At 42.8% G+C, this 24,827-nt stretch overlaps 1 protein-coding gene across 1 annotated transcript; it reads right to left on the bottom strand.

The window, feature by feature from the left end:
* Window positions 1–4,916: 4,916 nt before the first annotated feature.
* On the bottom strand, window positions 4,917–9,282 carry LOC115619174 (ATM interactor-like). Its single transcript, XM_030511221.1, has 3 exons — window positions 8,969–9,282; window positions 7,734–7,933; window positions 4,917–6,748 (listed from the first exon to the last, which is right to left on the bottom strand). Exons 1-3 carry the CDS (start codon window positions 9,149–9,151, stop codon window positions 4,918–4,920), a joined length of 2,214 nt encoding a protein of 737 aa, XP_030367081.1. The 5' UTR covers window positions 9,152–9,282; the 3' UTR covers window position 4,917.
* Between the last annotated feature and the right edge of the window lie 15,545 nt (window positions 9,283–24,827).

The following is a 24,827-nucleotide window of genomic DNA, read 5'->3' as shown; positions in this document are numbered from 1 at the left end:
TGCTAGTTATGTTGCAGATGTTGCTGTAAAGCCAGTATATGAAAAAGAATCAGACTTGTGTTATTTAACTCAGCAGTTCTTTCAGGAGTTTCCACGGTTTCAGGCTGTCCAATTCCAATTTTGGTGAAGTGGAAGTCACATGCACGAATACAAACATACCCTCAACCTGACTGCAAGGCAGAGTTGAACAATGTCATTCCTTGATTCTGTTCATTGCATAGCAATGGCATTTTAAACAAGAAAATTCAGTCATGCTCTAAGCAGCAAATCCTTCTAGCACACATTTAAATTCACATCAACTGTTAAAAAACAGCAACAAAAGAAACAGGAGATGCATGTTCACACCACGCACTGAAGCTTGCTTCCATTAAACGACCCTATCCTCAGTGTTTATGTCACGTGATTAATGGAAGTCTGTTTACAGTAGGCCCATTCTACCAGGAACACACTCATAGAAGCACCTTAAACCAAATGTGAATGAAAAAGCTTGCAAGGCCCAGAACGTTAACAACATTTTGGTGTGAATGTATTTGGAACAGTAAATCGTACATTAAGATCACGTATAAAAAAACTCAACACATCAGAAATATATTAAAGCAAAGGAAGCCATACAACCTTAATAATAAAGGCAAGTACATTTGATTCACCTCTGAGCTGTCATTTCAATAACATATTCTTTTCTAAGTTGAAGCACCCTATGTTGATTCAGTATGTGTTAGTCCTACTGACTTATCCTGTATTTGAAAGGCTATTAAAAAAAACACTCTAACACCTTAAGATCCCAATCCTGCCAATGCCTACACCTCTACCCAGCTTCACCAAAAAAATAAAATCACTTCAGATCTGACTAAGCATGTGAGCAGGTATTAGCAGGATAAGGATTTTAAACAGTGGAAGGCAGTCACCTTTCGTTGTTCTGTTGCCTCTACACAGTCAAGGTACATATAACTAACAGGGAAATTCAGCCTTTTGTTTTCGACAGAAAAAATGACTGTGTGCGCACCCTGGAATAAAAATTTGTGAGGAGTGTTAGTTACATACACTGAGTTGTTCATAACTGGACGAAGTCTCACAAGGCTTGTATTACAGCTGTTTAATTTACAGCTGCAAGTAAATATATATTTTAAGGTTTCATATCCTTTAGAAGTTAAAATTTTCTAGACACAAGCAGCTTTGCACACCTAAGAATACGCAGCATCAGCAAACTCTGACTTTAAACTACTGATTTCTCTAGGCTGACATGAAGAGTTGGGGGAGGATTCCCTCCCTACCCAAAGCAGAAAGAAGTATTTACAAGCGTATTAGCAGAAATAGAGGCAAATAAAGCCAAAAGCAGAAGAAATGTACATCTACTGTCACACAAACTTTTAGCATTGTGACAAACAAACATGGAAGGCAACAAGCCAGACCTCTAATTTTCAGCTGTTTTGTGCTTATATTCTCATAGAATGCATGTCCCAAATTTGCTGTGTTTCATTTGTTTGATTTTTTTTTTAATAGATTAAAAGAAAAGCTCAAGTGAAACTACAAAACTACCAATTCAATTTTAGAGTAGCATTAAACAGGCATCCAGATCAAGATCCAGTAATCACAGCCTAGCAGAATTAAGCAGGAAATGCAAAGAGTAGGTACAAGTAGCATTAGTATTACTTCCAGACAAAAAATTGTGCTAAGAGGCTATGGAGAATCTGATGTTACTTCCTGTATAGCAGTTCAAATGGCAGTAGATGATACAAAAGAGAATAAGCAAAGTAGTAAGTCACTGCTGACCAATACTTACAACACAGTGCCTTGAAAATCAAATCAGAGACAAACTGCAGAAAAAGGGAGACAAGTATCATTTTAGGACTACCAAGAAATAGTTTTGACTGAAGTTTACTTTTAAAACAATGGCCAAAATAGGAAATTAGCCATTTTAAGGAACTTGTTCAAATGTGAAGAATATTCAGCAACAATATTGCAGATCAGGTTTCATTAGATTTACTGTGGGATTCAGCAAACTATGAAGTCTGGTTGCAGTCTTCACATTTTCACAAAAATACTTAATAAATGCAAACTGATCAACATATGCCAGTGACACAGGATCTAAACCAATTTCTGACTTTTATGAATAATTTATGGAGAACCAAATTTGTGAAGAAAGAAGTTAATTTTGGTCAGAATGAGCCACTTCCCTAAGGCCATGCAGACATATCAAATAATTTCTTAATACTTTTAATAAATAACTTCATGTTGCAGTACAGTGTTCACCTAATTAAGTTCAAGCTATTTTAAACCCATAAGATGATGGAAGGGAATGGTATTTGCATGTTCTAATAAAATACACAAAGCTTATCAATACTTTTAATTACAAAGTACAATAAATGAGTAACGATTACATTGCAAGATTACACCCACACAAACCTTAGCTTTTTTTCTGATAGTCACTAAGGTTAAGAGCTTTGGCTTCCACCATAAGAACATGGCAATTCTCATTCTGATTTGTAAATTAGTTTCAAAGTTCTTTAAATGCTAGCTGGTCTCTCAGGTGGCTCAGTTCAAAGGCTTCTGCAATTCTGCTCCTCATCACCTAAGATTCTCTCTCTTGCAGAAAAAGGATTGGCTTTCTAAATTCAGAGGTCATGGGCCTTCTGCTTTCTACAGCTGTGGAAAATACTGTTTTCTCCAACCAGATTTAGAGTAGCTGCTTCTCTTCCATGTGTCAGTACAACTTGCACATGGGGAACAGAAGCCTATGTATGAAGAAATATTCTCTGGTATTCCAGCCAGAGGGAAGAAAGGAGAAGGAAAACCACTTTAAAACATGAAGATGCAACATTACTAGAAAAATACTGCAATAGAATGAATTAACCTAATTTTGTTATCTTATTTCCCAATTTCAAAGCATGCAAATAAATATGAATCAGTCATATTTTCAGAAGACAGAGCAACAAGCAATGCCTTCCTGTTTTTAATAGATCCCACCTTTAAGATGAGAACTCTAGGCACTGTGAAACCTGAGGGGCCTTTCCTCAAAGCAGAATTACTGTAATCCTGGGGGGAACTGCAAGATTCCTTTTTGCAGTTTCTTCAGCCAAAGACTGGAAGTCTCTCAACTCACACCAGAAATGCTGAAAAATTAAAGAGGCAACACAGCTGCGTTTTCATGAGTTTTTCAGTAGAAAACCATGAGTTTCAGGGTTAATCTACAGAGATTATTTCCAGTAAAAGTAGATGCTTACCATATTAGCGTGTGAACTATGGCAATTCAAAGGGTGTTAGGAAGAGACAAAAAGGCATTGATCATTTCCAACAAAACAAGCTAGCTGCAATGGATGAGTAACTTAACTCCCACACCCCTGAGCTGAGGATATGAAGCACAAAGCATAGTGAGCCTTCAAAAACTAAGGCTTGGACATACATTTACTAATGGGCTGCCCAGTAAATATGCAGCCAACACCTCTCCTCTCACAATGGAGGAGTAAAGTCTGTTACTGGGCCAGGAACTTGACACGAAGAGGTTTCTCTTTTCACTTAAGGTAACAGAAACTAAAACCTGTCTAGGACAAAACTGGAGGCCTACATTTTGTAGGTATTATAGTAACAGATAAAAATTAGTTAAGGCCGAATTCCAACATACATTCACAGCTGGCTTCATTTTTTTTTTTTCCATGCAAATGAAAAGTACTGCAAACAATACAAGGGGCAAGATGAACATTAAAAAAAAAAAAATAAAAAATCCAAGAGGTCACACGTTTCTTCTCTGAAAAAAATAGGTTTGCTTGAATTTGACTATACTCAGAAAAACTCTCTATAAGCTGCAGGAACTGAGGGCTGCAGATTGATGTGCAAAAGCAAGATACAGCTGTTCTGAAAGGGCTTCTGTGAGCTGATCTCCCAGCTCTGCTGTACGGATTCCAGTTGTTTTTGGAAGTGGGAAGTCTAAAAACAGGAGTCTAGGTAAGTATTTTAGAGAATTTAATTTCCCATTTGTAAAGATTTCTGTTAAGGTAATAGAGGTATAAACCACTGTAACATTTCTCAACTTGTATCTTAATAAAGCTAGGAAAATTTCAGCAAAACCAAATTATTCCAGTCTTTGAGGCACACACATTGTAACATTTGCATCTTAGAGACACAAATAATTTAAACAAATCCCTCCTGAAGACTCTAGAAATGTTAGTCCCATTTATTACACTAGCTAAAAGGACAACATACTAATTTCTCCTACAATTGTGTATTCCAAGTTCTTTTCCTGCCCTTCAAAGGGCGTCAGTGCCACTCAGGGAAAAAATATAAAAAAATTACTGCTTTCTACATATATTTCATAATAAATATATTCAACAAGTCATGAGTCTTTACATGTCTGGTGTTTGAAAAATACCAATTTATGCAGGAGAACAAGCTGTGAAGGCATAAAGTAAAAGACAATACGGCTTATTATGTTCATGCTGGAATTAAAATACAAGATACTGAAAAAAAGTAAACAGAAGTAGCTTACACTAATAGAATCCTCCCCCATAAGTTCAGGGAAGCATCTGAATTGGACAGGTCAGGGTTGTGGTCCAGCACACTGGAACCAGCCAGGAGTAGATAGAGATACATACATATACAGAACAACTTCAAAAGTTTTTATGTTTAAATGAAAGCAGTATCACCTTTGTAAAGAAGTTTCAGGAAAAAACATAGGCACCATGAATTCTTTTTTAAGGTTCAAATGTACATTAGCATGCTACAGCCTCCCCTTCCCCTCCATTCATACAGTTTATTTAAAGTTATACATAGCTCATAGAGTACCTTTAGCATGAGAAGTCTCTTAGGTCAACTGCTCCACGATAACTACATTCAATAACGCAAAGCAGATGACTTGTTCAAGCCATCTCTCCCACCCCAATAACTTAATTTCAAACTACAGGAAACGGTTATATTATGTAGTACTCAATGGCTGGGCTTGTCAGAGCTCTGAAACAAGGAGCACAGCTTTTCACATGTCTGTGTTTCTACTGAACTGAACTGAGACTCCATTGTGTTCCAGGCTAAGTCAGCCAGAAGAAAGTCATCCATTGCTGTCTGTGTCTCATTGCTGGTAAGGAATAAACTCCCTAGATTCTCAAAGCAGCTATCCATAGTCTGTGTTTCAGCACTACTGAGCTGGACTTTGCTTTCAGTATTCTGAGTAGGTATACTTTTAGTAGCTGGGTATACTTCTGTCTGGGTTTCTGTATCAGATGAGTCAGTACTCATGGAGAAACTAGACTGCTTCAGAATACTTCCTAAAGGCAGATGGGTATTACTGTCCAAGAAGAAATTCAAGTCTGTCTGTGTCTGTGTATCAAACATCTCCAAACCTAAGAAGTTAGAATTTCCTCGGCAGCTATATGATTGAGTTGCACTATCTGAAAATAAGAAATCAGTCTGAGTTTCAATGTCCAGTGACTCCAAAACTGGCTCAGGGTTCAGGGTACCAAACTCACTCTCTTCAGTCTGAGTTTGAATATTGGATGCTGAAAAGAACTCTTCAATGTCAAAGTCTATTCCTGTGCTCTGCGATGGACCAGATGGCAGATGCATGTCAGTGTTAGAACTTGTCTCAGACAAAAGGCCACGATTATCCAGTGTCTGGCCAGGCATGTTTCCTGAAAAGATGTTTTCCAGATCACTTAGCAAGTCCATTGTCTGGGTTTGATTATCCATCGTATTTTGAGGTGGAAGTATATTAGGCTGTGTACTGAAGCTGATAAGGGATTCAGACTTCACTGTATCTTGATTCAGGCTCTTGCAATTATTTCTTTGCAGCAAGGTTTGATCTATATTTGCAGGCATTAAGTTGCTTTCTGGAAGTTCAATGTGAGTAGAAACATTATATGATGAATGAACATTGTCAAAGATGTCACTGCACATCACAGCCTGGTCCACCTGCACCCTTCCATCAATAGAGTCCTGTGTCCTACTGGTTTGAGTCTCTCTAGAAATGCCACACATTGGAAAACAAACCTGACTAAAAGCATCAGTCTGAGCAGCTATGGATGAAGTCAGTTTGGAAGCAGGCAGCAGCGTCTGTGTTTGTACACTGATGGGCAGCGAAACCTGTGAACTGAATGACAGATCTGTCTGAGAGCAAGAGGATACAGAAGAACTGGGAGTCCAGGCTGCAGCTGGTACAAAGTTCTGTGAAATATAAGATAAGTCAGTCTGTATATTTATTGAAGAAATTTTATTCTTCTGACAAATATTCCCCATCTCTTGCCCTGTGTTACTCAATGTAACCGTATCCAACTCAACTTGTATACCAGTACTTACTGGTTCACGATCACCAGAATTTGTCACTTTTGAAACAGGCATACTGTCTTTAAATACAAGTGTTTCTGCCTCCAGTGCTGGAATCAGAATTCCTATCAATTGAGGCAATAAATGAACAGTACTTATAAATGAACCTTGATTATCAACAGCCACTACAGCAGGTTTGACAGAAGAGTCTGTTGCAGATACATATATAGGCAAGTGAGCAAGCTGCATCACTGGAAGTTTAACCAAAGCCACTTTGGGCTTTGGTAAGAGCATCTTCAGCGTACATTTTGGCTGCATTTGGTTTGTGAGGTTAGAACTGCAGGAGCCTTCAAGAGAGGCTGCTAGTTTCACTTCAGAGGACTCCAATTCCTGAGTGCCAGGATTATTATTGTGTGCGTTGATGAATGCTTCATTTGCTTTCTCTGCCAACTGCTGATTATGTATAGAGGTTTCCATTTTCCTTTTCTTACTAGGAGGATCCCTGTGAACACGAGATCAATAATTTATACTCCTTTCAAGCACAAAACACCTGCCTTCCATTCCTTTGAGTCATTGCATTGAAAATATAAACTGAAGTCGCAGATGAGGTTGGGTATGGAGAAGGCAACTAATCCTGATTAAAATATAAAAAGACTCCATGAACTTCAGTTCTGTAAGATTTCATTCTTCACTCTCCCATTTCAAAAAGAAAAAAGGTTACCCCCTCTATGGAGACCTATTTCTAAATGAAGGTGGAAGTTTAGATGGTTTCTTCCCCCTCATACGTTAAGTACTCTAATTGAAGACATGTTTAATTTGTTACTTTGATGCTAACTCAGACTGAGCATTGAAGGGACAGAGCTTTTAAAATTAGTGTACAGGCAAAAGTCTCTCATGGAAACCAAAATACAGTTAGCACTCCTTCACACAAAACTTGATTTTGCAGCAGTTGTATCTCCAAACCAGACAGGTTAGGCCTCAGGAAACAGACTACCCTTTATGAAATGTATGTATACATTAAGACAACTTTAAATCTGGACATGCGTATACAGCCATTAAAAAAAAAAAAAAAGAAAAAAAGAAAAACACCCCACCAGTACTTGCAAAGATAACTAGACTATAAAAGAAAATAATCTGAACTGCATTCCACACCAGTTACCAGCTATAAACATTTCCAAATAATCTCTATTCTCACAGAACTGTAAAAGCAGATACAACAAGAACCACCAGCATTTATGCCATGCAGTGCAGTGTCATCAGTACTTTTTGTTTTACATGTAGGGAAACCTAATCTAATTGATTAGACAATCATCCTTGCCTTCAACAAAACAGAAACTACCAAAAGCAACAGAACAAAGAAACTGCAAACTGCTTTACAGCTAAAATAATGTAAGCCTATTTCCAATTTAATCAACAGAAAGGAGACAAAAAGCCAGTCAGAGAACTTGGTGATGAACAGAAGTATTACTTAACCGCTTCATTTTTACCTGTGTTCTGCAGGAATTTCATGGCCAGTTCTGTAAATATGAGACAACAATGCTGTTCTGCTGGCATAAGGGCACCCACAAGTACACTGGAAAGTCTTGCCACAGACCTCTATGTGCCGTTTCAAATACCACTCTGTACCATAGGAGTTACTACATTTATCACATTTGTGCTTCTTTTCAGCATGCATTTTCATAAAGTGCTAGAATACACAATGAGAAGTAAACATTAGCCTTCAGCTAAGATAAAAAAAAAAGAAAATGTTTAGAGGATACATTAATATTTGCTTTTTTTTTTTAGTTGTTAAATAGCATCAAATTGTAGAATTAATTTGTTTTTAAAAAGTCTCATTAGGAATAAATTACAAGCTTAAATAAACAAACAGAAAGAATTTAAAGTTTGCAAGTCTGCTTGTGCTATGCACATCTTAAAACACAGATAAACATTTATGTGTCTTAATGCTACTGGAGGTTTCCTATGGACATTAATAAATCTATAGACGAACCTTGTTAAAGAGCAGTTAAGTAGTTAAGTATATGTTAATGTAGTTAATGTATATACTTAAGTATATCTTAATGTAGTTAAGTATATGTTGCAACATGTGCATGCTCCTGAAGATCTACAACTGAGCAAATACTCTCAAGTCAAACAGGTCAACTTCAGAGCAAACACCAGAATTTCTCCTTTTCATTCACAACACCAAGTGCCAGCCACTCCATCTCCTATGGTCTCCCCAAGTTATCATGGGTAACCAACAGCAGAAGAGAGGTTTTTTTACTCATTCATGCAGAAACAAGTCTTACATGTTTTCTTAAACAGGTAATTAGTAAACAGTTGCATTTTGATACTAAAGCAGAGAAAAACTCTTAGTTCTTGACCACTTAAAAAAAGCAGTTTAAAAGCATCAGCCACATTTTAAACCATTATTGGTTCCTACTGTGATTCTCCCCCTCCTCCCCTTTGATCTTTCTCCATCTTTTTAATTGGTGGAGAAGGACTGCCTTCTAGTTTAGCAGAACATACTGGCATCTGCCTCACCAAAAGGTTCAAGCCTTCTAATATCAACATGCAAATTCCTTAACCATATACCCACACTGAGTTTCTGAATATGAGTCTCCAACTTGTGGACATATGCTGAGAGGCTTTGCTCATATCTGAAGGCAAAAGTGTACACTCTGGAGTAGAGACAATCAGGACTAAATCAGTATGAAAATAATAGTTTAGGAAATAGGAATACCTGTTTGACAAGAGAAAATTGGGAAAACGGTCTGTTTGGTCCTCTAGGGCAGCCTTCAATAGGACAGCAGTAGAATTTCTGAGACGTTTTCAAACCCTTCCTTATTGGTGCATTAAGTTTTCCATCCTGCAAAAGCAATTGAGAAGTTGACAATTCTATAGGTTTGTGTATGAAAGACAACATTCAGAATGCACATCAATTTTAACTCACTGAGTATACACCCCTCAATGAGTTGAAGGCACTTTCCTAAGTAATTTGAAAGTTCAAATGGAGTTTTTCACCAATGTAGATGCTACTTTGCAAACGTACCATCAAAATTGCCAAGTGAAATCATGACCTCTACAGAGTGGTAGTACTGTATTATTTACTTCTACTAAGTAATTACTGCCCCATGCCAATTATAACTGCCTTTTGTGTTATTTGAACAAAAAGCTTTCCCTACAGATACTACACTGCTGATTCAATGTGGTTTTACTTGTTAGTAGCACAGTCTACTTGAAACTCCATTAAAATTAGTCACACATGGTATAACATAACACTCCCCTGACATAAGAATTCTGTAGGCACTATTTATAGTTTACTGGTAATAAAATGAAAAATGCCAAGTACACTCTGCCACTTAATTCAGAGCATAAATAAAATCTCACTGAAGTCACTGCTAATTCTGAACCTCTGTCCTGGGTTCAGCTGTAAGTTATTTTTCACCTTCCTAGTAGCTGGTGCAATGCTGTGTTTTTGGCTTTAGTCTGAGAACAATACTGATAACACACCAATGTTTTAGTTGTTGCTAAGTAATGCTTACTCTGATCAAGGACTTTTCAGTCTCTCATGCTCTGACAGCGAGGAGGGGCATGAGAAGCCAGGAGGAAGCAGTGATGGGACACCTGACCCAAACTAGCCAAAGGGGTATTCCATACCACAGCATGACATGCCCAGTATATAAACTGGGGGGAGTTACCCACAAGGGCAGATCGCTGCTTAGGTTGGGCTGGGTATTGGTCAATGGGTGGTGAGCAATTGTATTGTGCATCACTTGTGTTTATTGGTTTGGTTTTTCCCTTCCCTTTTTAGCTTTATATTCTCTCCCCTCGTTATTTCCTTTATCATTATTATTATTGGTGGTAGTAGTAGTAGTTTTGTATTATACCTTAGTTACTGGACTGTTCTTAACTTGTGGGGTTACAGTCTTTCAATTCTCCTCCCCATCCCACCCAGAGGGGGGTGGGGGAGTGAAGCAAGCAGCTGTGTGGTTCTGAGTTACCGGCTGGGCTTAAGCCATGACAGGGCCTTTGAGAAAGATATCCTTACTGCTCTCAAAACCATAACACCAAGTGTATGAGAGCAAATCCCATTCCTGGAAAACTTGAAGCGCTGCATTCATAGCTATGTTCTGAAAAATGCAGCCCCAACAGGCCAACAATAACCTACTTGTTTTGTGAAATGGATAATTCCGGGATCTAGTGCGTTACAGATGGTCATGGGCGATGAGCACAAGGAAATACTCTCACATGTACTTGATATCTCCTGGCTCTGTTTTATTTAATTTCTGAATATGTGCTAACAGCTTTAGTGTGTGTGCTGTATTATATCTCATGTGTGTAGTAGTAGAGGGATAGCAAAAATTGAAAATGTTCAGTCAGGTTCAGTAGACAGTCATCTTGGATCATACTCTGAGCGTATGCGGCAGCCAGGGAGGAGCAAAACTGTGGGTTATAGGTCAGTTTATATACAGCTTATATACTGGGCAGAATGTGCTATGGTATGGAATACACATATGGCTAGTTTGGGTCAGGGGTCCTGTCTCTACTTGCTCCTGGCTTCTCGTGCCCCTCGTGACTGGTAGAGCATGAGACTGAAAAGTCCTTGATCAGAGTAAGCATTACTTAGCAACAACAACCTGGCCTTGAACACCACCAGGGATGGAACATTTATCACTTCCCTGGGCAACCTGTTCTAGTGCTTCACCACCCTCACAGTAAAGAGCTTCTTCCTTATGTCTAACCTGAACTTCCCCTGTTTAAGTTTGAACCCATTACCCCTTGTCCTATTGCTACAGTCCCTGATGAAGAGTCCCTCCCCAGCATCCTTATAGACCCCCTTCAGATACTGGAAGGCTGCTATGAGGTCTCCACACAGCCTTCTCTTCTCCAGGCTGAACAGCCCCAACTTCCTCAGCCTGTCTTCATACAGGAGGTGCTCCAGCCCCCTGATCTTCCTCATGGCCCTCCTCTGGACTTGCTCCAACAGCTCCATGTCCTTTTTATCTTGAGGACACCAGAACTGCACACAGTACTCCAAGTGAGGTCTCACGAGAGCAGAGCAGAGGGGCAGGATCACCTCTTTCGACCTCCTGGTCATGTTTCTTTTGATGCAGCTCAGTATATGGTTGGCTTTCTGGGCTGCGAGTGCACACTGCCGGCTCATGTTCAGTTTCTCATCGACCAACACCCCCAAGTCCTTCTCTGCAGGGCTGCTCTGAATCACTTCTCCACCCAAGACAACGAGAAACGCTCCCCCATCCTGTGTAGTCCAGTCCCCCCGCACCAGCAAGCTCCACCAGGCCAACCCTGCAGAACCATACGCAGCAGCCACCGCCCCCAGCACAGCCCCGGAGGGGCCCCGCCTCCCGCCCGGACGCCCGAATTCCCTCACCCGCGGCCCAGGACGGGGCGAGGCCGGACCCCAGCAGGGCTCCGCGCTGGCCCTGGGGGCTTCGTCCCAGAGCGGAAGAAGGAGCCGCACCATTACATAACCCCACAGACCGAGGTGAGGGCCGAGCCCCGCCGTCCCTGGTGGGCTCAGCAAGGGAGAGGCGCCCGGCGGGCCAAGTTGGGGCGGCAGTACCTGAACAGGGTGGGCTTTGCTGAGGTGCATGCTGAGAGCTGGGCTGTTGGGCAGAACTTTGCCGCAGCCGGGCACGGTGCACAGGATGTTGGTCCTCACTTGGGACAACTCTGTCACCGAGGGCCGCACCAGCTCGCCGGCGGGCGGCAGGTCCCGCATGGGCGCCGGGGGTCGCCCCAGCACGCCGCCACGCCGCCCAGCCGCCGCCGCCATGTTGCTGTCAGCTGCTCGCACTCCGTTTCCGGACGCGACCGCCAATACGTGTCGCCGCTGGTGAATATGCGGCAGTCGCGTGGCCCAGCCCCGCCCTCTGCGTCGCCGTGCGGCGGTGGCGGCGGGGTGCTGAGTGGAAGAGGAGGAGACATTACTGCGGCGGTGTCGCAGCCGCTGCTGAATCGGCTGAGTGAGGGCGAGTGGCCACACGGTGGAAACAAAGAAACAAACAAACAAGCAAGCAAACAAAAAAGAGAATAAAGGTGTAGACGTGAGAATACGCGGAGCTGGGGCGTGTGAAAAAGCGCTAGTGCCAGCCTCAGCCCCGTCACCCTCCCGTGGTGGGGGTAAGTGGGACTGCCTCGCATTCATTTGTGCCGTTCCTATAATAACCTTCATTACAGGAAGTTAGAGATAAAATGTACATCTGAAAATCAGACACCAACTTTGCAGTTGTTATAGAGGGGATGGAGCCTTCCTTTCCCAGAAACAAGAGGCAGAAACAGGTCATAGAGCAGTGTCCTGGGTTCAGCTATAGCAGTCATTTTTCTCCTTCTTAGTAGCTGGTGCAGTGCTGTGGTTTTTAACTTTCAGCCTGGGAACAACGCTGGTAACACCGATGTTTTTACTTGTTGCTAAGTAATGTTTATTCCGACCAAGGACTTTCTCAGTCTCATGCTTTGCCAGGGAGGAGGGGAAGCCGGGAGGAAGCAGAGACAGGACACCTGACCCAAACTAGCCAAAGGGGTATTCCATACCACAGCATGTCATGCCCAGTATATAAACTGGGGGGAGTTACCCGGAAGGCCCAGATCACTGCTCGGGTCGGGCTGGGTATCGGTCAGCGGGTGGTGAGCAATTGTATCCTCTCTCCTTGTTATTTCACTAATCATTATTATCATTGGTGGTAGCAGTAGTGGTTTTGTATTATACCTTAGTTGCGGGACTGCTCTTATCTCAACCCGTGGGAGTTACATTCTTCCAATTCTCCTCCCCATCCCTCCGGGAGCCGGGGGAGGAAGAAGGGGGGGAGCGAGCGAGCGGCTGTGTGGTTCTGAGTTAGCGGCTGGGCTCAAACCACGACAACCAGGTACTCACACTGTTCTAAGAGTATTTTGGAACTTTACCCTTGCGGTAGGTTCATTATCATCTCAGACATTTAAGTTATTGTTTCAAAGAAATCACTTCACTGTACATGCTGTAAAGTAGAGCATAGACCTCTGTTGGCGCCGGGAGCACATGGGGGTTTAAACCTCCATACACGTGTCCAAAGCACAGTAAATTTCAGGGTTTTTCATACTTTACTTTTTCATCTTGATATAATTTTATCTAAAGCATCCACACATACTATTCGGTAAGTTACATAACTGTAGTTCTCTTATCCTACTGCACGCTTGGGTTAGTGCTACAACAATAGTCTATTGGATAGTATTAATCAGGATTCTTACAGGTGTTTACCTTTTAGCTTTAGTATTATTGATGTACTACTAATACCTGCAAGCTACGTGCTTAGTTCTTCGTTCAAATTGTTATCATATCTTGCCATTAGGGATGTCCCTGCTTAGAAGCAATTTACAGAAGCAGATGCAAGCTGTCTACAGGCCCGAGTTCTAATGCATTGCTTATCCTGCCTCACCAGAAGGGCAGTTCCCCACCCGCAGAGGGGCCCCCTGCTAAGCGAGCAGTCATGTTTAAGTGCTGAGTTATACTCATGCTAAAAAGTAAAGTAATTTCAACTAAGGCCTAATGGCTTGGTCTCGTTATTTAGGAGAAAGTATTAGGAAGAAGTAGTTGCACAAAGTGAAATGCATAGTGGAATGTTAATGGTATGGATCCTGGAAGGCTCTGTGAGGGTATGAGTTGGCAAAAGCCAACTCTTAATGTCCTGTGCATGGTCTGTGTATCACAAAACCTGGGCCTGTTTCAGAATCCTACCATTATGTTAAGTGTTTTCTCAAACTAACATATACATCCACAGGGGGAAGTCCTAGAAATATAGCACTAGCCGATAGTCCTCAACTAACTTCTTTTTATGGGCGAGTTATACGGAGATGCTGAAAAACAGAACAGATAAAAAATCAGTATATGTTAAATCATATTTCTAAGTCAGACAAAACAAATTTATTTTTGAGAAGATTTAATTTACACATTTACAGTTTGAAAACAATAACATTCCCATACAACCTCTGAAAATATTTACACTGTGCTGTGAAGTTATGAAGACTCTCTGCACATTGAGGTATCTAATGTGCATCAGAAATTCTATATACACAAAGTACACGCAGAGAGTTTCCAGGTAACAGAATTAAAGTAACACTTATAAAAACTCTGACTCTTCAGGTCACATTCATCTCAAATTACAAATGATGCAGCAAGTTACATGGAAATATCTATATAATTATTTCTTTTTTGGTAAGACATTAATACAAATAGACAGATTTATTTATTTATTTTTTTAATTTTAGGATTTGTTACTGGCTGTTGCCCTTGGTGAGCAAAACCTCTGCATTAACATCCACTCAAGATGTACAGAAACTTCTTACTACCATCTCTATGCTAAGATTCCACAATCTGTTTAAACTTCACAATGAAAATTTTTTTCTCATTATTTAAGGATAGGACTAACTCTTCTGTTGAAAGACAAATGTGGAAAAATGATTCAAAGAAGACATAATTTGGAAAAATGTTAAAATATTATAAAAATATGTTAGTTTGAAAAATATGTTCTAAAGTATACAACAGTGTAGATCAATACCAGTAATAAGTAACTTGTATATTCCTCTATGAATCAATTTTAAATTAAGGGCTTACAAAGCTTCCTGGAAAGAAACTTTTTTTCTCTCTAAATTTATAAGAATTCCTAGCTTTCTGTGGTATGCAGGTAGCAGTGGTGAAAGTGGTACATCAGCCATACCTGCAGAGAGAGGCAGATAATTAGAGCTTAACCCAACCAATATTTTTCTCTCCGGAAGCTAATGGGAAAACTGGCTACCCTGGATTTGGAGAAGGCTGAGGATGTCAATGACTTCTTTGCCTCAGTCTTCACTGTCAAATGCTCTGACCACACCGCCCAAGTCTTGGAAGGCAGATGCAGGGACTGTGAAAATGAAGACCTTAGGCCCACTGTAGGAGAGGATCAAGTTTGAGATCATGTTAAGAACCTGAATGCGCACAAGTCCATGGGACCTGATGAAATCCATCCACGGGTCCTGAAGGAGCCAGCAAATGAAGTTGCTAATCCACTGTACATCATAACTGAAAAATCATGGCAGTCAGGTGAAGTTCCCGACAACTGGAAAAAGGGTAATATAACCCCCATTTTCAAGAAGGGGAAAATGGAAGACCCAGGGAACTACAGACCAGTCAGCCTCACCTCTGTGCCTGGCAAAATCTTGGAGCAGATTCTCCTGGAAAGCATGCTAAGGCACATGAAAAACAACGAGGTGGTTGGTGACAGCCAACATGGCTTCACTAAGGGGAAATCCTGCCTGACCAATTTGGTGGCCTTCTATGATGGGGCTGCAGAACTGATGGATGGGGCAGAGCAGTTGATGTCATCTACCTGGACTTGTGCAAAGCGTTTGACACTGTCCCGCACAACATCCTTGTCTCTAAACTGGAGAGACATCAATTTGATAGATGGAGCACTTGGTGGATAAAGAACTGGCTGGATGGCTGCACGCAAAGAGTTGTGGTCAACAGCTCAATGTCCAATTGGAGACTGGTAACGAGTGGTGTCCTTCTGGGGTTGGTGTCGGGACCGATCTTGTTCAACATCTTTGTCAGCGACATGGACAGTGGGATTGAGTGTGCCCTCAGGAAGTTTGGGTCATTCGCCGAGGTGAGTAGCTCCAGAGAGAAGGCCTTCAGCAATGAAGTGAGGGGAAACACAGCATCCAGGAGCCTCAATTCTGAGTGGCAAGAGCCACCGAGGGAGCCTCACGTCCTTGACAGGACTTGCCCAGGAGCCGGCAGCTCAGCTGACACAAGCAGCTGACTCACAGGGGGCGGCATCAGGAGGAACAGCACCAGGAGGAACAGCACCAGCCCTAAGTGGGTAAAACACGCCCCAGGGAGCGCAAGCAACCAGGAGGGCAGCGAACAGGGCGGGTGAACGGGGCATGGCATGTCAGTCAGAGCATGGCACGGCAGTTTACGCAGGAAGGGCAAGCGGGCAGGAGAGTGGGATGGTGAGCACTCGCCTCAGGACCAGGGCCCGGTCTGGGAGCTCTGCTCTGGCTGCCCTGGCGGTGGTCAGCGTAGGCACCCAGACAGAACTGATGAGAGGGGAGGCTGCAGTGCAGTCCTCAGAGTGTAGCAGGTGCTTCCACTTGTCTCTTGGGGCAAGGGTACAAAATGGGCAGGGCTGTACTCCGTGCTCCCTGGTGGAGGTCTCCTGCAGCAGGTGGCTGAACTGCGGTAGACTGTCAGTAAGCTAAAAGATGTCAGGGAAGCTGAGAGGGAGCTGGACTGCTTGCTCCAGGCCCAAACTGTGCAGGGGCCACAAGCGTCCATCATAGCACATCCAGAAAAGTAGGGCATTAATCCAGGAAGCTGGGACCTAGTAACAAAAAAAAAAAAAGCCAACAAAAAAAGGAGGAAGAGGACAATTAAAAGCAAGGGGCTTCCTCCAAAATCTGATGTCCCCACCCAGAACCACTTAGCGGCTCTGCAGGGGGCTAACGAGGAAACACACACCTTGCCAAATGAACATCCTGCTGATCCACCTGTAAAGAGGATCACTACTAGTGTCTCCAGGAAAAAGCGTCGAGTCATAGTAGTAGGTGACTCTACTTTGAAAGGCACAGAGGCACCCATCTGTCAGCCTGTCCCAGTCTCGAGGGAGGTGTGTTGCCTACCAGGGGCTCGGATCAGGGATGTTGCTGAGAGGCTGCCTGGTCTAGTAAGTCCTCCTGACTATTACCCCCTTCTAGTGGTCCATGTGGGTGCTAGCATATAGATAGCAGTAGCCTAGAGAACATTAAAATCTTAGCAGAGATTCCTGTTCCACCTGGCTACGCAATATACCAGTACAATGATGACATCCTAATAGGGGGAGAGAACCAAGAAAGTGTAAAAGACACAATGGAAAACATCCGAGGAACATTACTCAAACTGGGCTTAGAAATTCCAGACTCAAAGTGTCAGGGACCCACACAGGAGGCCAAATTCCTGGGCGTCTGGTGGGTTAAAGGAGCTGCTTCTATCCCTCAGGACACCCTAGAAAAGCTAGAACATGGATGAAATCCATCTAGCGTAAAGGAATTACAACAAGTTTGGGGAGCTCTAGGTTATCGGTGTAAACATATTCCTGGCTTTTCCATTATTGCCTGTCCTCTTTATAGTTTGCTCAAAAAAGGGAAAAGCGTGGGAATGGACTGAACAACACACCAATGCACTGGAATTACTAATAATAGAGCTAAGGTTATTCCAACAGCTTGGTCTTATACACCCAACTGACCCTATCCATGTAGAATGGGGTTCAGTAAACATGACTCTCACTGCAGCTTATGGCAAAAAGGGCCAGAAGGACCAGAAAGACCACTGGAGTTTAGTTCTCACTCTTTCAATGATACCGAAAGGAGGTATTCGGATCTTGAGAAAGGCCTACTATCCCTAGTGTGAGCAGTGAAACGAGCAGAACAAATAAGAAGAGAACAAAGTGTGATCATTCAGGGGCCTTTTCACCTCCTAGATGTGGTCCATAAAGGAACAGCACCACCAGCTGGCATTGCCCAAAAACCTACAGTTCGTAAGTGGTATGCTGTCCTGGGTTCAGCTACAGCAGTCATTTTTCTCCTTCTTAGTAGGTGGTGCAGTGCTGTGTTTTTTAACTTTCAGCCTAGGAACAACGCTGATAACACCGATGTTTTCAGTTGTTGCTAAGTAATGTTTACTCTGATCAAGGACTTTCTCAGTCTCATGCTTTGCCAGGGAGGAGGGGAAGCCGGGAGGAAACAGAGACAGGACACCTGACCCAAACTAGCCAAAGGGGTATTCCATACCACAGCATGTCATGCCCAGTATATAAACCAGGGGGAGTTACCCAGAAGGCCCAGATCACTGCTCGGGTCGGGCTGGGTATCGGTCGGCGGGTGGTGAGCAATTGTATCCTCTCCCCTTGTTATTTCCCTTATCGTTATTATCATTGGTGGTAGCAGTAGTGGTTTTGTATTATACCTTAGTTACAGGACTGCTCTTATCTCAACCCATGGGAGTTGAGTTACATTCTTCTGATTCTCCTCCCCATCCCTCCAGGAGCGGGGGGAGGAAGAAGGGAGGGAGTGAGCGAGCAGCTGTGTGGTTCCGAGTTACCGGCTGGGCTCAAACCACGACATATGCTTATTTAGAGGGCATTAATGAAATTATGCCAATCTCTGAAGGCAATGTTAAAGTATCCAAACTGCAAAAAGACATAGATGGCACTCTGTTATTCCAATCTCCACCGAATAAACCATCTCCGATTCGAGAAGCACCCTCTCTGAAGGAAGGCAGTGATCTTACTGGAGTGTGGTTTACAGATGCCTCATCTTATCGAGAGAATATCGAGTGGAAATACAAAGCTGTAGCACTGGAGGTAGCAACAGGGGAAAGAATAACTGAAACAGGTGAAGGAAGTGCACAAGTGGGGGAGCTTAGAGCAGTCCTACTAGCTGCACAACACGGGGCTAGTCACATTTACACTGATGCTGTTTTCAAAGGAGCCACCGAATGGGTGGGTCATTGGGCAGCAAATGACTGGCAGGTGAACAGGGTCCCAGTTTGGGAAACCGATAGCTGGAAACAACTGTTGGAGATAGGGGAACAAAAAGTACTACATATTGGTTGGGTAAAAGGCTCTTACAGGCCTTTTTGGCCTGTAATTGGGTAAAATGATGATCAGAAATGGGAATGCTTACTCGAATGGTTACATGTTAAACGTGGCCATACTGGACGGGCTGATTTATATCGGGAAGGTTTAGCCCAAGGGTGGCCTGTATCAGTTAAACTATGTGAACAGGTAGTGACTGCCTGCTCACAATGTCGCCTATGACTCAATAAAGACCATCCGAGTAAAGCCCCTCCTTTACATATTCGAGACAGGAAAACATTGTGGCATTCCTGGCAAATTGACTATATTGGACCATTGAGACCATCAGGTGGAAAGAAATATGTTTTAGTGGGAGTAGAAATCATCTCTGGACTCACTGTGGCCAATGACTTTACATCAGCCACAGGAGAGAACACAGTAAGGGATCTTAAGGGGTGGTTTAGCACACTTCCCCTTCCAGAGGAAATCCAAAGTGACAACGGGTCACATTTTACAGCCACAATAGTACAAGATTGGGCCAAGGAAGAAGGAATTCGGTGGGTATTCCACACCCCCTACTATCCTCAAGTATGAGGATAGTATTGTGGAATGCACCAATGGATTGGTTAAGCGTTTTGCAAAAACTCATGAATCTGGGTGGCATTTGCGATTGACTGATGCCATCTATCAACTAAATAACAGATGGAGTGGAGATGGCTGTCCCAAAATGAAAGCTTTTTGTGCATCTGCTAATGTAATCTCCCCAAAGGTTCATACCAAACCAGAAGAACACCTTACAGGAATTCACACCGGACAGCCTGTACTGGTGAAGATGCCCCAGACTGGAACAGTACCAATGGTACTAGTTACACCCAAAAATCCCTATGCATGGGAAGCCAAAGACTGTTCAGGAAAGATACACCAGATTAGCACCCGGTGGATCTCACCTTCTTTTTAACCCCGTCGGTCAAATAAGACTGAGCATGTTTCTCTTCCCTTTTTGTGTTCATAGGAACCCTAGATGAACTGCACGTGGACGGACGGATTGGCCTACGCTAACCTTGAGTGCATCCAGGGAATCTTGTCACTCATCTTAGCCGTAATATTATTTCTGTTGTACATGATTGTTTGCAAACCCAGGTTTTAAGATAATGAACCAATGGATTGTATCAACGACATTATGTCTTATCTTAACAATGCAGGTCCTTCTCGCTATAGACCCGCAATGGCCCTGGTCTCAAGCTCACATAAAATACACAGGGAGCATGGGATTAAATTCTAACAAAGGCTTAAATCTGACAACAGTGGTGATGCACGGGGCAGAGGTGTACTTGGAAAACGAGTGGGGCTGGGATAGCACAAACAGACTTCCACAGCTGCTGGGGGCAGTGGGAGAACAAATAAAGGCAGGATGCAGGGTTATCAATGGATCCACCCACCAGCGAGTAACTCAAATCTCCGTAACCGAAGTAAAAACTAAAGAGAAACAAATAAAAAACTGCTGTGGAAAAATGGGACTGTTGGTCCAACTTTACTTTGGTCCAACCAGTCTTTGTGGTTTGCCTCTGGGCACAAAACAGCATAGGGCTGTCCTTTAAATTCAAGATTAGCACCATGACAACAACCTCTGTGCCAAATGTAGAAGACACGGAACCCACACCCCAACCAATTTTTGAGAGTGTATTTACTCAGCCTCCTATTAGTCTAACTCCTTACATTTTCAATATCGGTCCTTATGTCATCAAAAATACTGGTCAACAACAAATACTGTTTAACCCATCATATTCCCTCAAGCGAGTGGAACTATCAATGCAGATTAACATCTCTGTGATCAAACCCACCTGCTCACCATTCCTGGGTACATCTTATGCAGGGTGGTCAGCATGGTTAAATGGACGAAACCTCACCCCCTCAAGATGACCAAAGAGAGATGTGACCGGTATCTTAGGAACTGGACTAGGAGTCTTAAATAGCATAGACGCTGAAGTACTTGCCAATAAACTAGTCACAATGACCAGTGATCTAAACAAGTTGAAATATCCTTTGCGGTCCTCTCTTCTAGCTTTGGGAAATCACCAATGGCTTTTATCGAATATATTACCTCAATGGGAAGAAATGAGTGAAAAAGACCACCAACTAATCATAAATGCACTTGGTGTAGCCCAAAACAATGTCTCTGACTCTCAGTTGTATCCAAGCCCAACTGTGGATGCAATCAATGACAGCTGCAATTATAAGGGAAGGTGAAGAAGGCACCTTGCCCACTGAAATTCAGAAAATAATATGGGATAATGCAATTGAATTTGAGAGGAAATTTCAGTCTTGGTGGTACCTGGTTAATTTCACTTAGGATCCCACTGAGAGTAAAGTCAATGCTTTTGTCTTAATGATACACAATGCTTCACTATACACTATATACTCAATCGTTGTGCTGGGGTTGAATCACCACGGGACTATACTGAGGAGAGACGACAATGGACCCTACACGATTCAATGTGAATCAAGCAGAAGCCACTTTATTGTTCCCACGATCCCTTTATATACAGAGTTTTCTATCTCTACATGCGGTCACGCACCTTTTGATTGGTAAAAGCCCTCTTGCACGAGGCAATCATGCGGCTCGGTAAGTGTTCTTATTGGATCACCTAATTCCTGGTGTTCTTCCCATGTATCCGACTGCAGATGTTTTCTTCCTCTTATCTTCTTGGTATGCGGCTATGTGTTTAGAAGAAGCTCTCTGATGGCTGGTTCACATCCTCTTATCTTCTTCTTGGTATGCGGCTGCATGCTTAGAAGAGGCCCTCATATGGCTGGCTCATCACATGTCCACTGTCCTCAAAATAGGACCCCACAATTCCCCCTTTTTCTCTTTGAACCAGCCAAACTTTCTTCAAGGAATTAGTAATCATGTTAGACACTCCCTTTAAGATACAGGGAACGATTAACAATACAATCACAATTATACTTAAAATTACAATGCCTTTTTTACAAAGATCTAAAAGCCATCCCGTTATGCCCCAACCCCTTAACCACTTATCTAAACCTGAATTGACCACTGTTAGTTTGTTCATGTTGTCTTTTATCTCCTTGAGACTTTTATGAATTGACTCCGAATGGTCAGAGAGATTCATACAGCACATCCCTTCAAAATCCTCACACCCATGACCCTGTGCTAAAAGCAAAAATCAATTGCAGCTCTATTTTGCAAAACAGCGTGTCTTGTGCTATCTACATCATTAAGCATTTGTGTAAGTACTTCTGACGTTAAATTTATCTGCTTTGCGGCCCAACACCCTAACTCAGTCACGTCTCCTAATGCTTTTGCTGCAGCTACTCCAGGTGCAAACAAGGAGGCGATAACTCGAGACGGCACATCCCAAAATTGTACCTGATCATTACAATCAGGCCTCAGTTGTATCTTTGTTGACAAGTAATATTGAGCTCTAACTTAAACAATATGTCATTTGACACATATCCCTTGAACCATTGTGACTGATAACCTTCTACCCTGCGCGTGCCCTAGAACTTCGACAATACCATCTGACCCCACAATACTTGCAAACACACAAACTCCAAGGCTCCCAAGTTCCACAGTTATGGCACGGAGTCCTTAGGTGCTGGGGTGTTTTCGGGTGGGTCATGCAACTTTTCTTGCCATGGCTTTACCCACTTGGCTGGTATCCATCTGGTTCCTGCATCTATAACAACACATGCATATCCTCTTCCCCCTGTGATTAACTTAACTGGTCCTTCCCAGGCCCCTGTTATTCCGTTTTTAATCATTACCTTGCATTGTCTGCTCTTAACTTCTTCCAACCCTCCTTGTAGACCAGCCCCGTGTTTTACCATTGGTGGCACCAAGGTATCTTGCGGCAATCATAAGAAATTTAACACATATAGGACTTTGTTTATCTGTTGGTGATATAGCACTTTCTCCCCCTTTTTGTTTTTGAAGCAAACGCTTCAATGTCTGATTCATATGTTCGACCATAGCCTGACCGGTAGGTGAATGGGGCGTACCCATCACGTGAGTAATGCCCCAGAGCTGGAAAAACGCTTGCGTGGAATGAGCTACATAGCCAAGGCCGTTGTCAGTTTTGATTTCTCGTGGCACGCCAAGGGCCGCTATAGCCTTGTGACGCATGTGACACTGCACATGTTTGCTAGATTCGCCAGTCTGAGCTGTAGCCCAAACTGCAAGAGAAAAACAATCCAAGCAGACATGCACATATTTTTGTTTACCGAATTCTGGGACATGCGTAACATCCATTTGCCAAATTTCTAAAGGTCCAGTACCACGAGGATTGACTCCAGGAGCCAAGCCTCCGGTATACTGTTGACAATCGGGGCACGACTGGACAATGCCCCGGGCATCTGATTCAGACAGCCCGAATTGGCGGCGCAGTACTTTGGCTGACTGGTGGAAAAAATCATGAGACCGTCTGGCTTGCGCAAACCGGTCCATTGAAGGAGCCGCCCATAGCGGCACTACCAGCTTGTTGGCTCTCCGGTTGCCTTCCGCTAAGCCTTCGATTATTCCTGTGTGACTCCGAATATGGGTGATAAAATATTCACATTGTCTTTCTGACAGCAATAGCCACAACCTCTGAAATAGTTTGTACAATACCTCATCGTTTATCTCTTTCAGCAATGCTCGTTCTATACGTGATACAACTCCTACTACATACAGTGAATCACAAACAACACTGACTGGTGTTGTCTTCCATCGAGCAAACACTTCTACCACGGCTCGCAACTCCAAATGTTGTGTGGAGCCTTGACAGTCTGTTAAAACTACATCATGCCATTGCCCGTTGGCCTGCCACGTGATGGCAGCCTTTTGAGATCTTCCTCCTGCATCTGTAAAGACTGTAGCACCGTCTACCGGACGTGCAGAGCGTCTAGGTCGCTCTTCTATTTGACAGGAATGTAGTACACTAAAAAACTTGTGTGGTGGATAGTGCGCCTTTGCTTCACCTGAATAATCCAGCAACACCACTTGCAATAAAATACAGTGGCGCAAAGCCCAAGCTAAATATTCTGCCACTAAAGGTATTATGATAAAAGATGGTTCTTTCCCTGCTATTTCAACAATTCGATTTCGCCCCCTCATGATTAATTGTGCTAGCGCCTCCATTCGTGTTGTAATTGTCCGCTTTGACTGTGCCGATAAAAACACCCACTCTAATAACCGCAAAAGATCTCTTCCAGGAATCCATTGCAGTATTACAGCAAAAGGGTGCTGCTCACTATTGACTATTGCTAAACCTATCCCATAATCAGGGTTCCAGCGATGGGTATAGGCCTTACTAACTTTTACGCTAATCTGCTGCAAAGCCTCTTTGGCCTCATTTGTCAATGTCCGGGGTGCGTTTGCACCACCTCCTCCCCTGAGTAACCTCATCAGAGGTGCCAACTCCTCATTGGTAATACCGCATAGGGTCCTCACCCAGTTTAAATCTCCTAACAATTTTTGTACATCATTCAAGGTGTGGATCTCTGTCCGGAGTTCCACCTTTTGAGGTCGAACAACTGCTTTGTCGATTTCCCAGCCAAGATACTTCCATACTTCTGTTTTTTGTATTTTTTCAGGGGCCAATTGTAGCCCGTTTGACTGCAACACATTTTGTAATTCAACAATCAATTGGTCTCCATTCAGCTGTTTTCCGGCTATCAAAATGTCATCCATGTAATGATAAATAAGCAAGTCTGGATGCGCTTCACGTACCGGAGTAAGTGCCCAGGCCACGTAAACCTGGCACATGGTTGGTGAATTTTTCATGCCCTGCAGTAACACTACCCAGTGGTACCTTTTCATAGGTTCACTTTTGTTTACGCTCGGTACAGAAAAAGCAAATTTCTGATAATCTTCTGGATGCAGGGGAATGGTAAAAAAGCAATCTTTTAAATCGATAATTAAAATGTCCCAATTTTTCAGAATCATATTTGGGGAGGGTAATCCAGGCTGTAACGCCCCCATATCCTCCATGACCTCATTAATTTTCCTCAGAT

The sequence above is a fragment of the Strigops habroptila genome, chromosome W, assembly GCF_004027225.2.
Source record: "Strigops habroptila isolate Jane chromosome W, bStrHab1.2.pri, whole genome shotgun sequence".
NCBI classification, from domain to species: Eukaryota; Metazoa; Chordata; class Aves; order Psittaciformes; family Psittacidae; genus Strigops; species Strigops habroptila.
Note: the sequence above shows the minus strand (reverse complement) of the source record. Positions and strands in the feature narration are given on the sequence as shown.

Coding starts and splice junctions, on each gene's coding strand:
- LOC115619174 (XM_030511221.1), bottom strand. CDS start 9,151: ATGTTGTCTTTCATACACAAACCTATAGAATTGTCAACTTCTCAATTG. Junction 7,934..8,968: donor AATTTTCTCTTGTCAAACAG/GTATTCCTATTT, acceptor TGTGTATTCTAG/CACTTTATGAAAATGCATGC. Junction 6,749..7,733: donor GAAATTCCTGCAGAACACAG/GTAAAAATGAAG, acceptor TCGTGTTCACAG/GGATCCTCCTAGTAAGAAAA.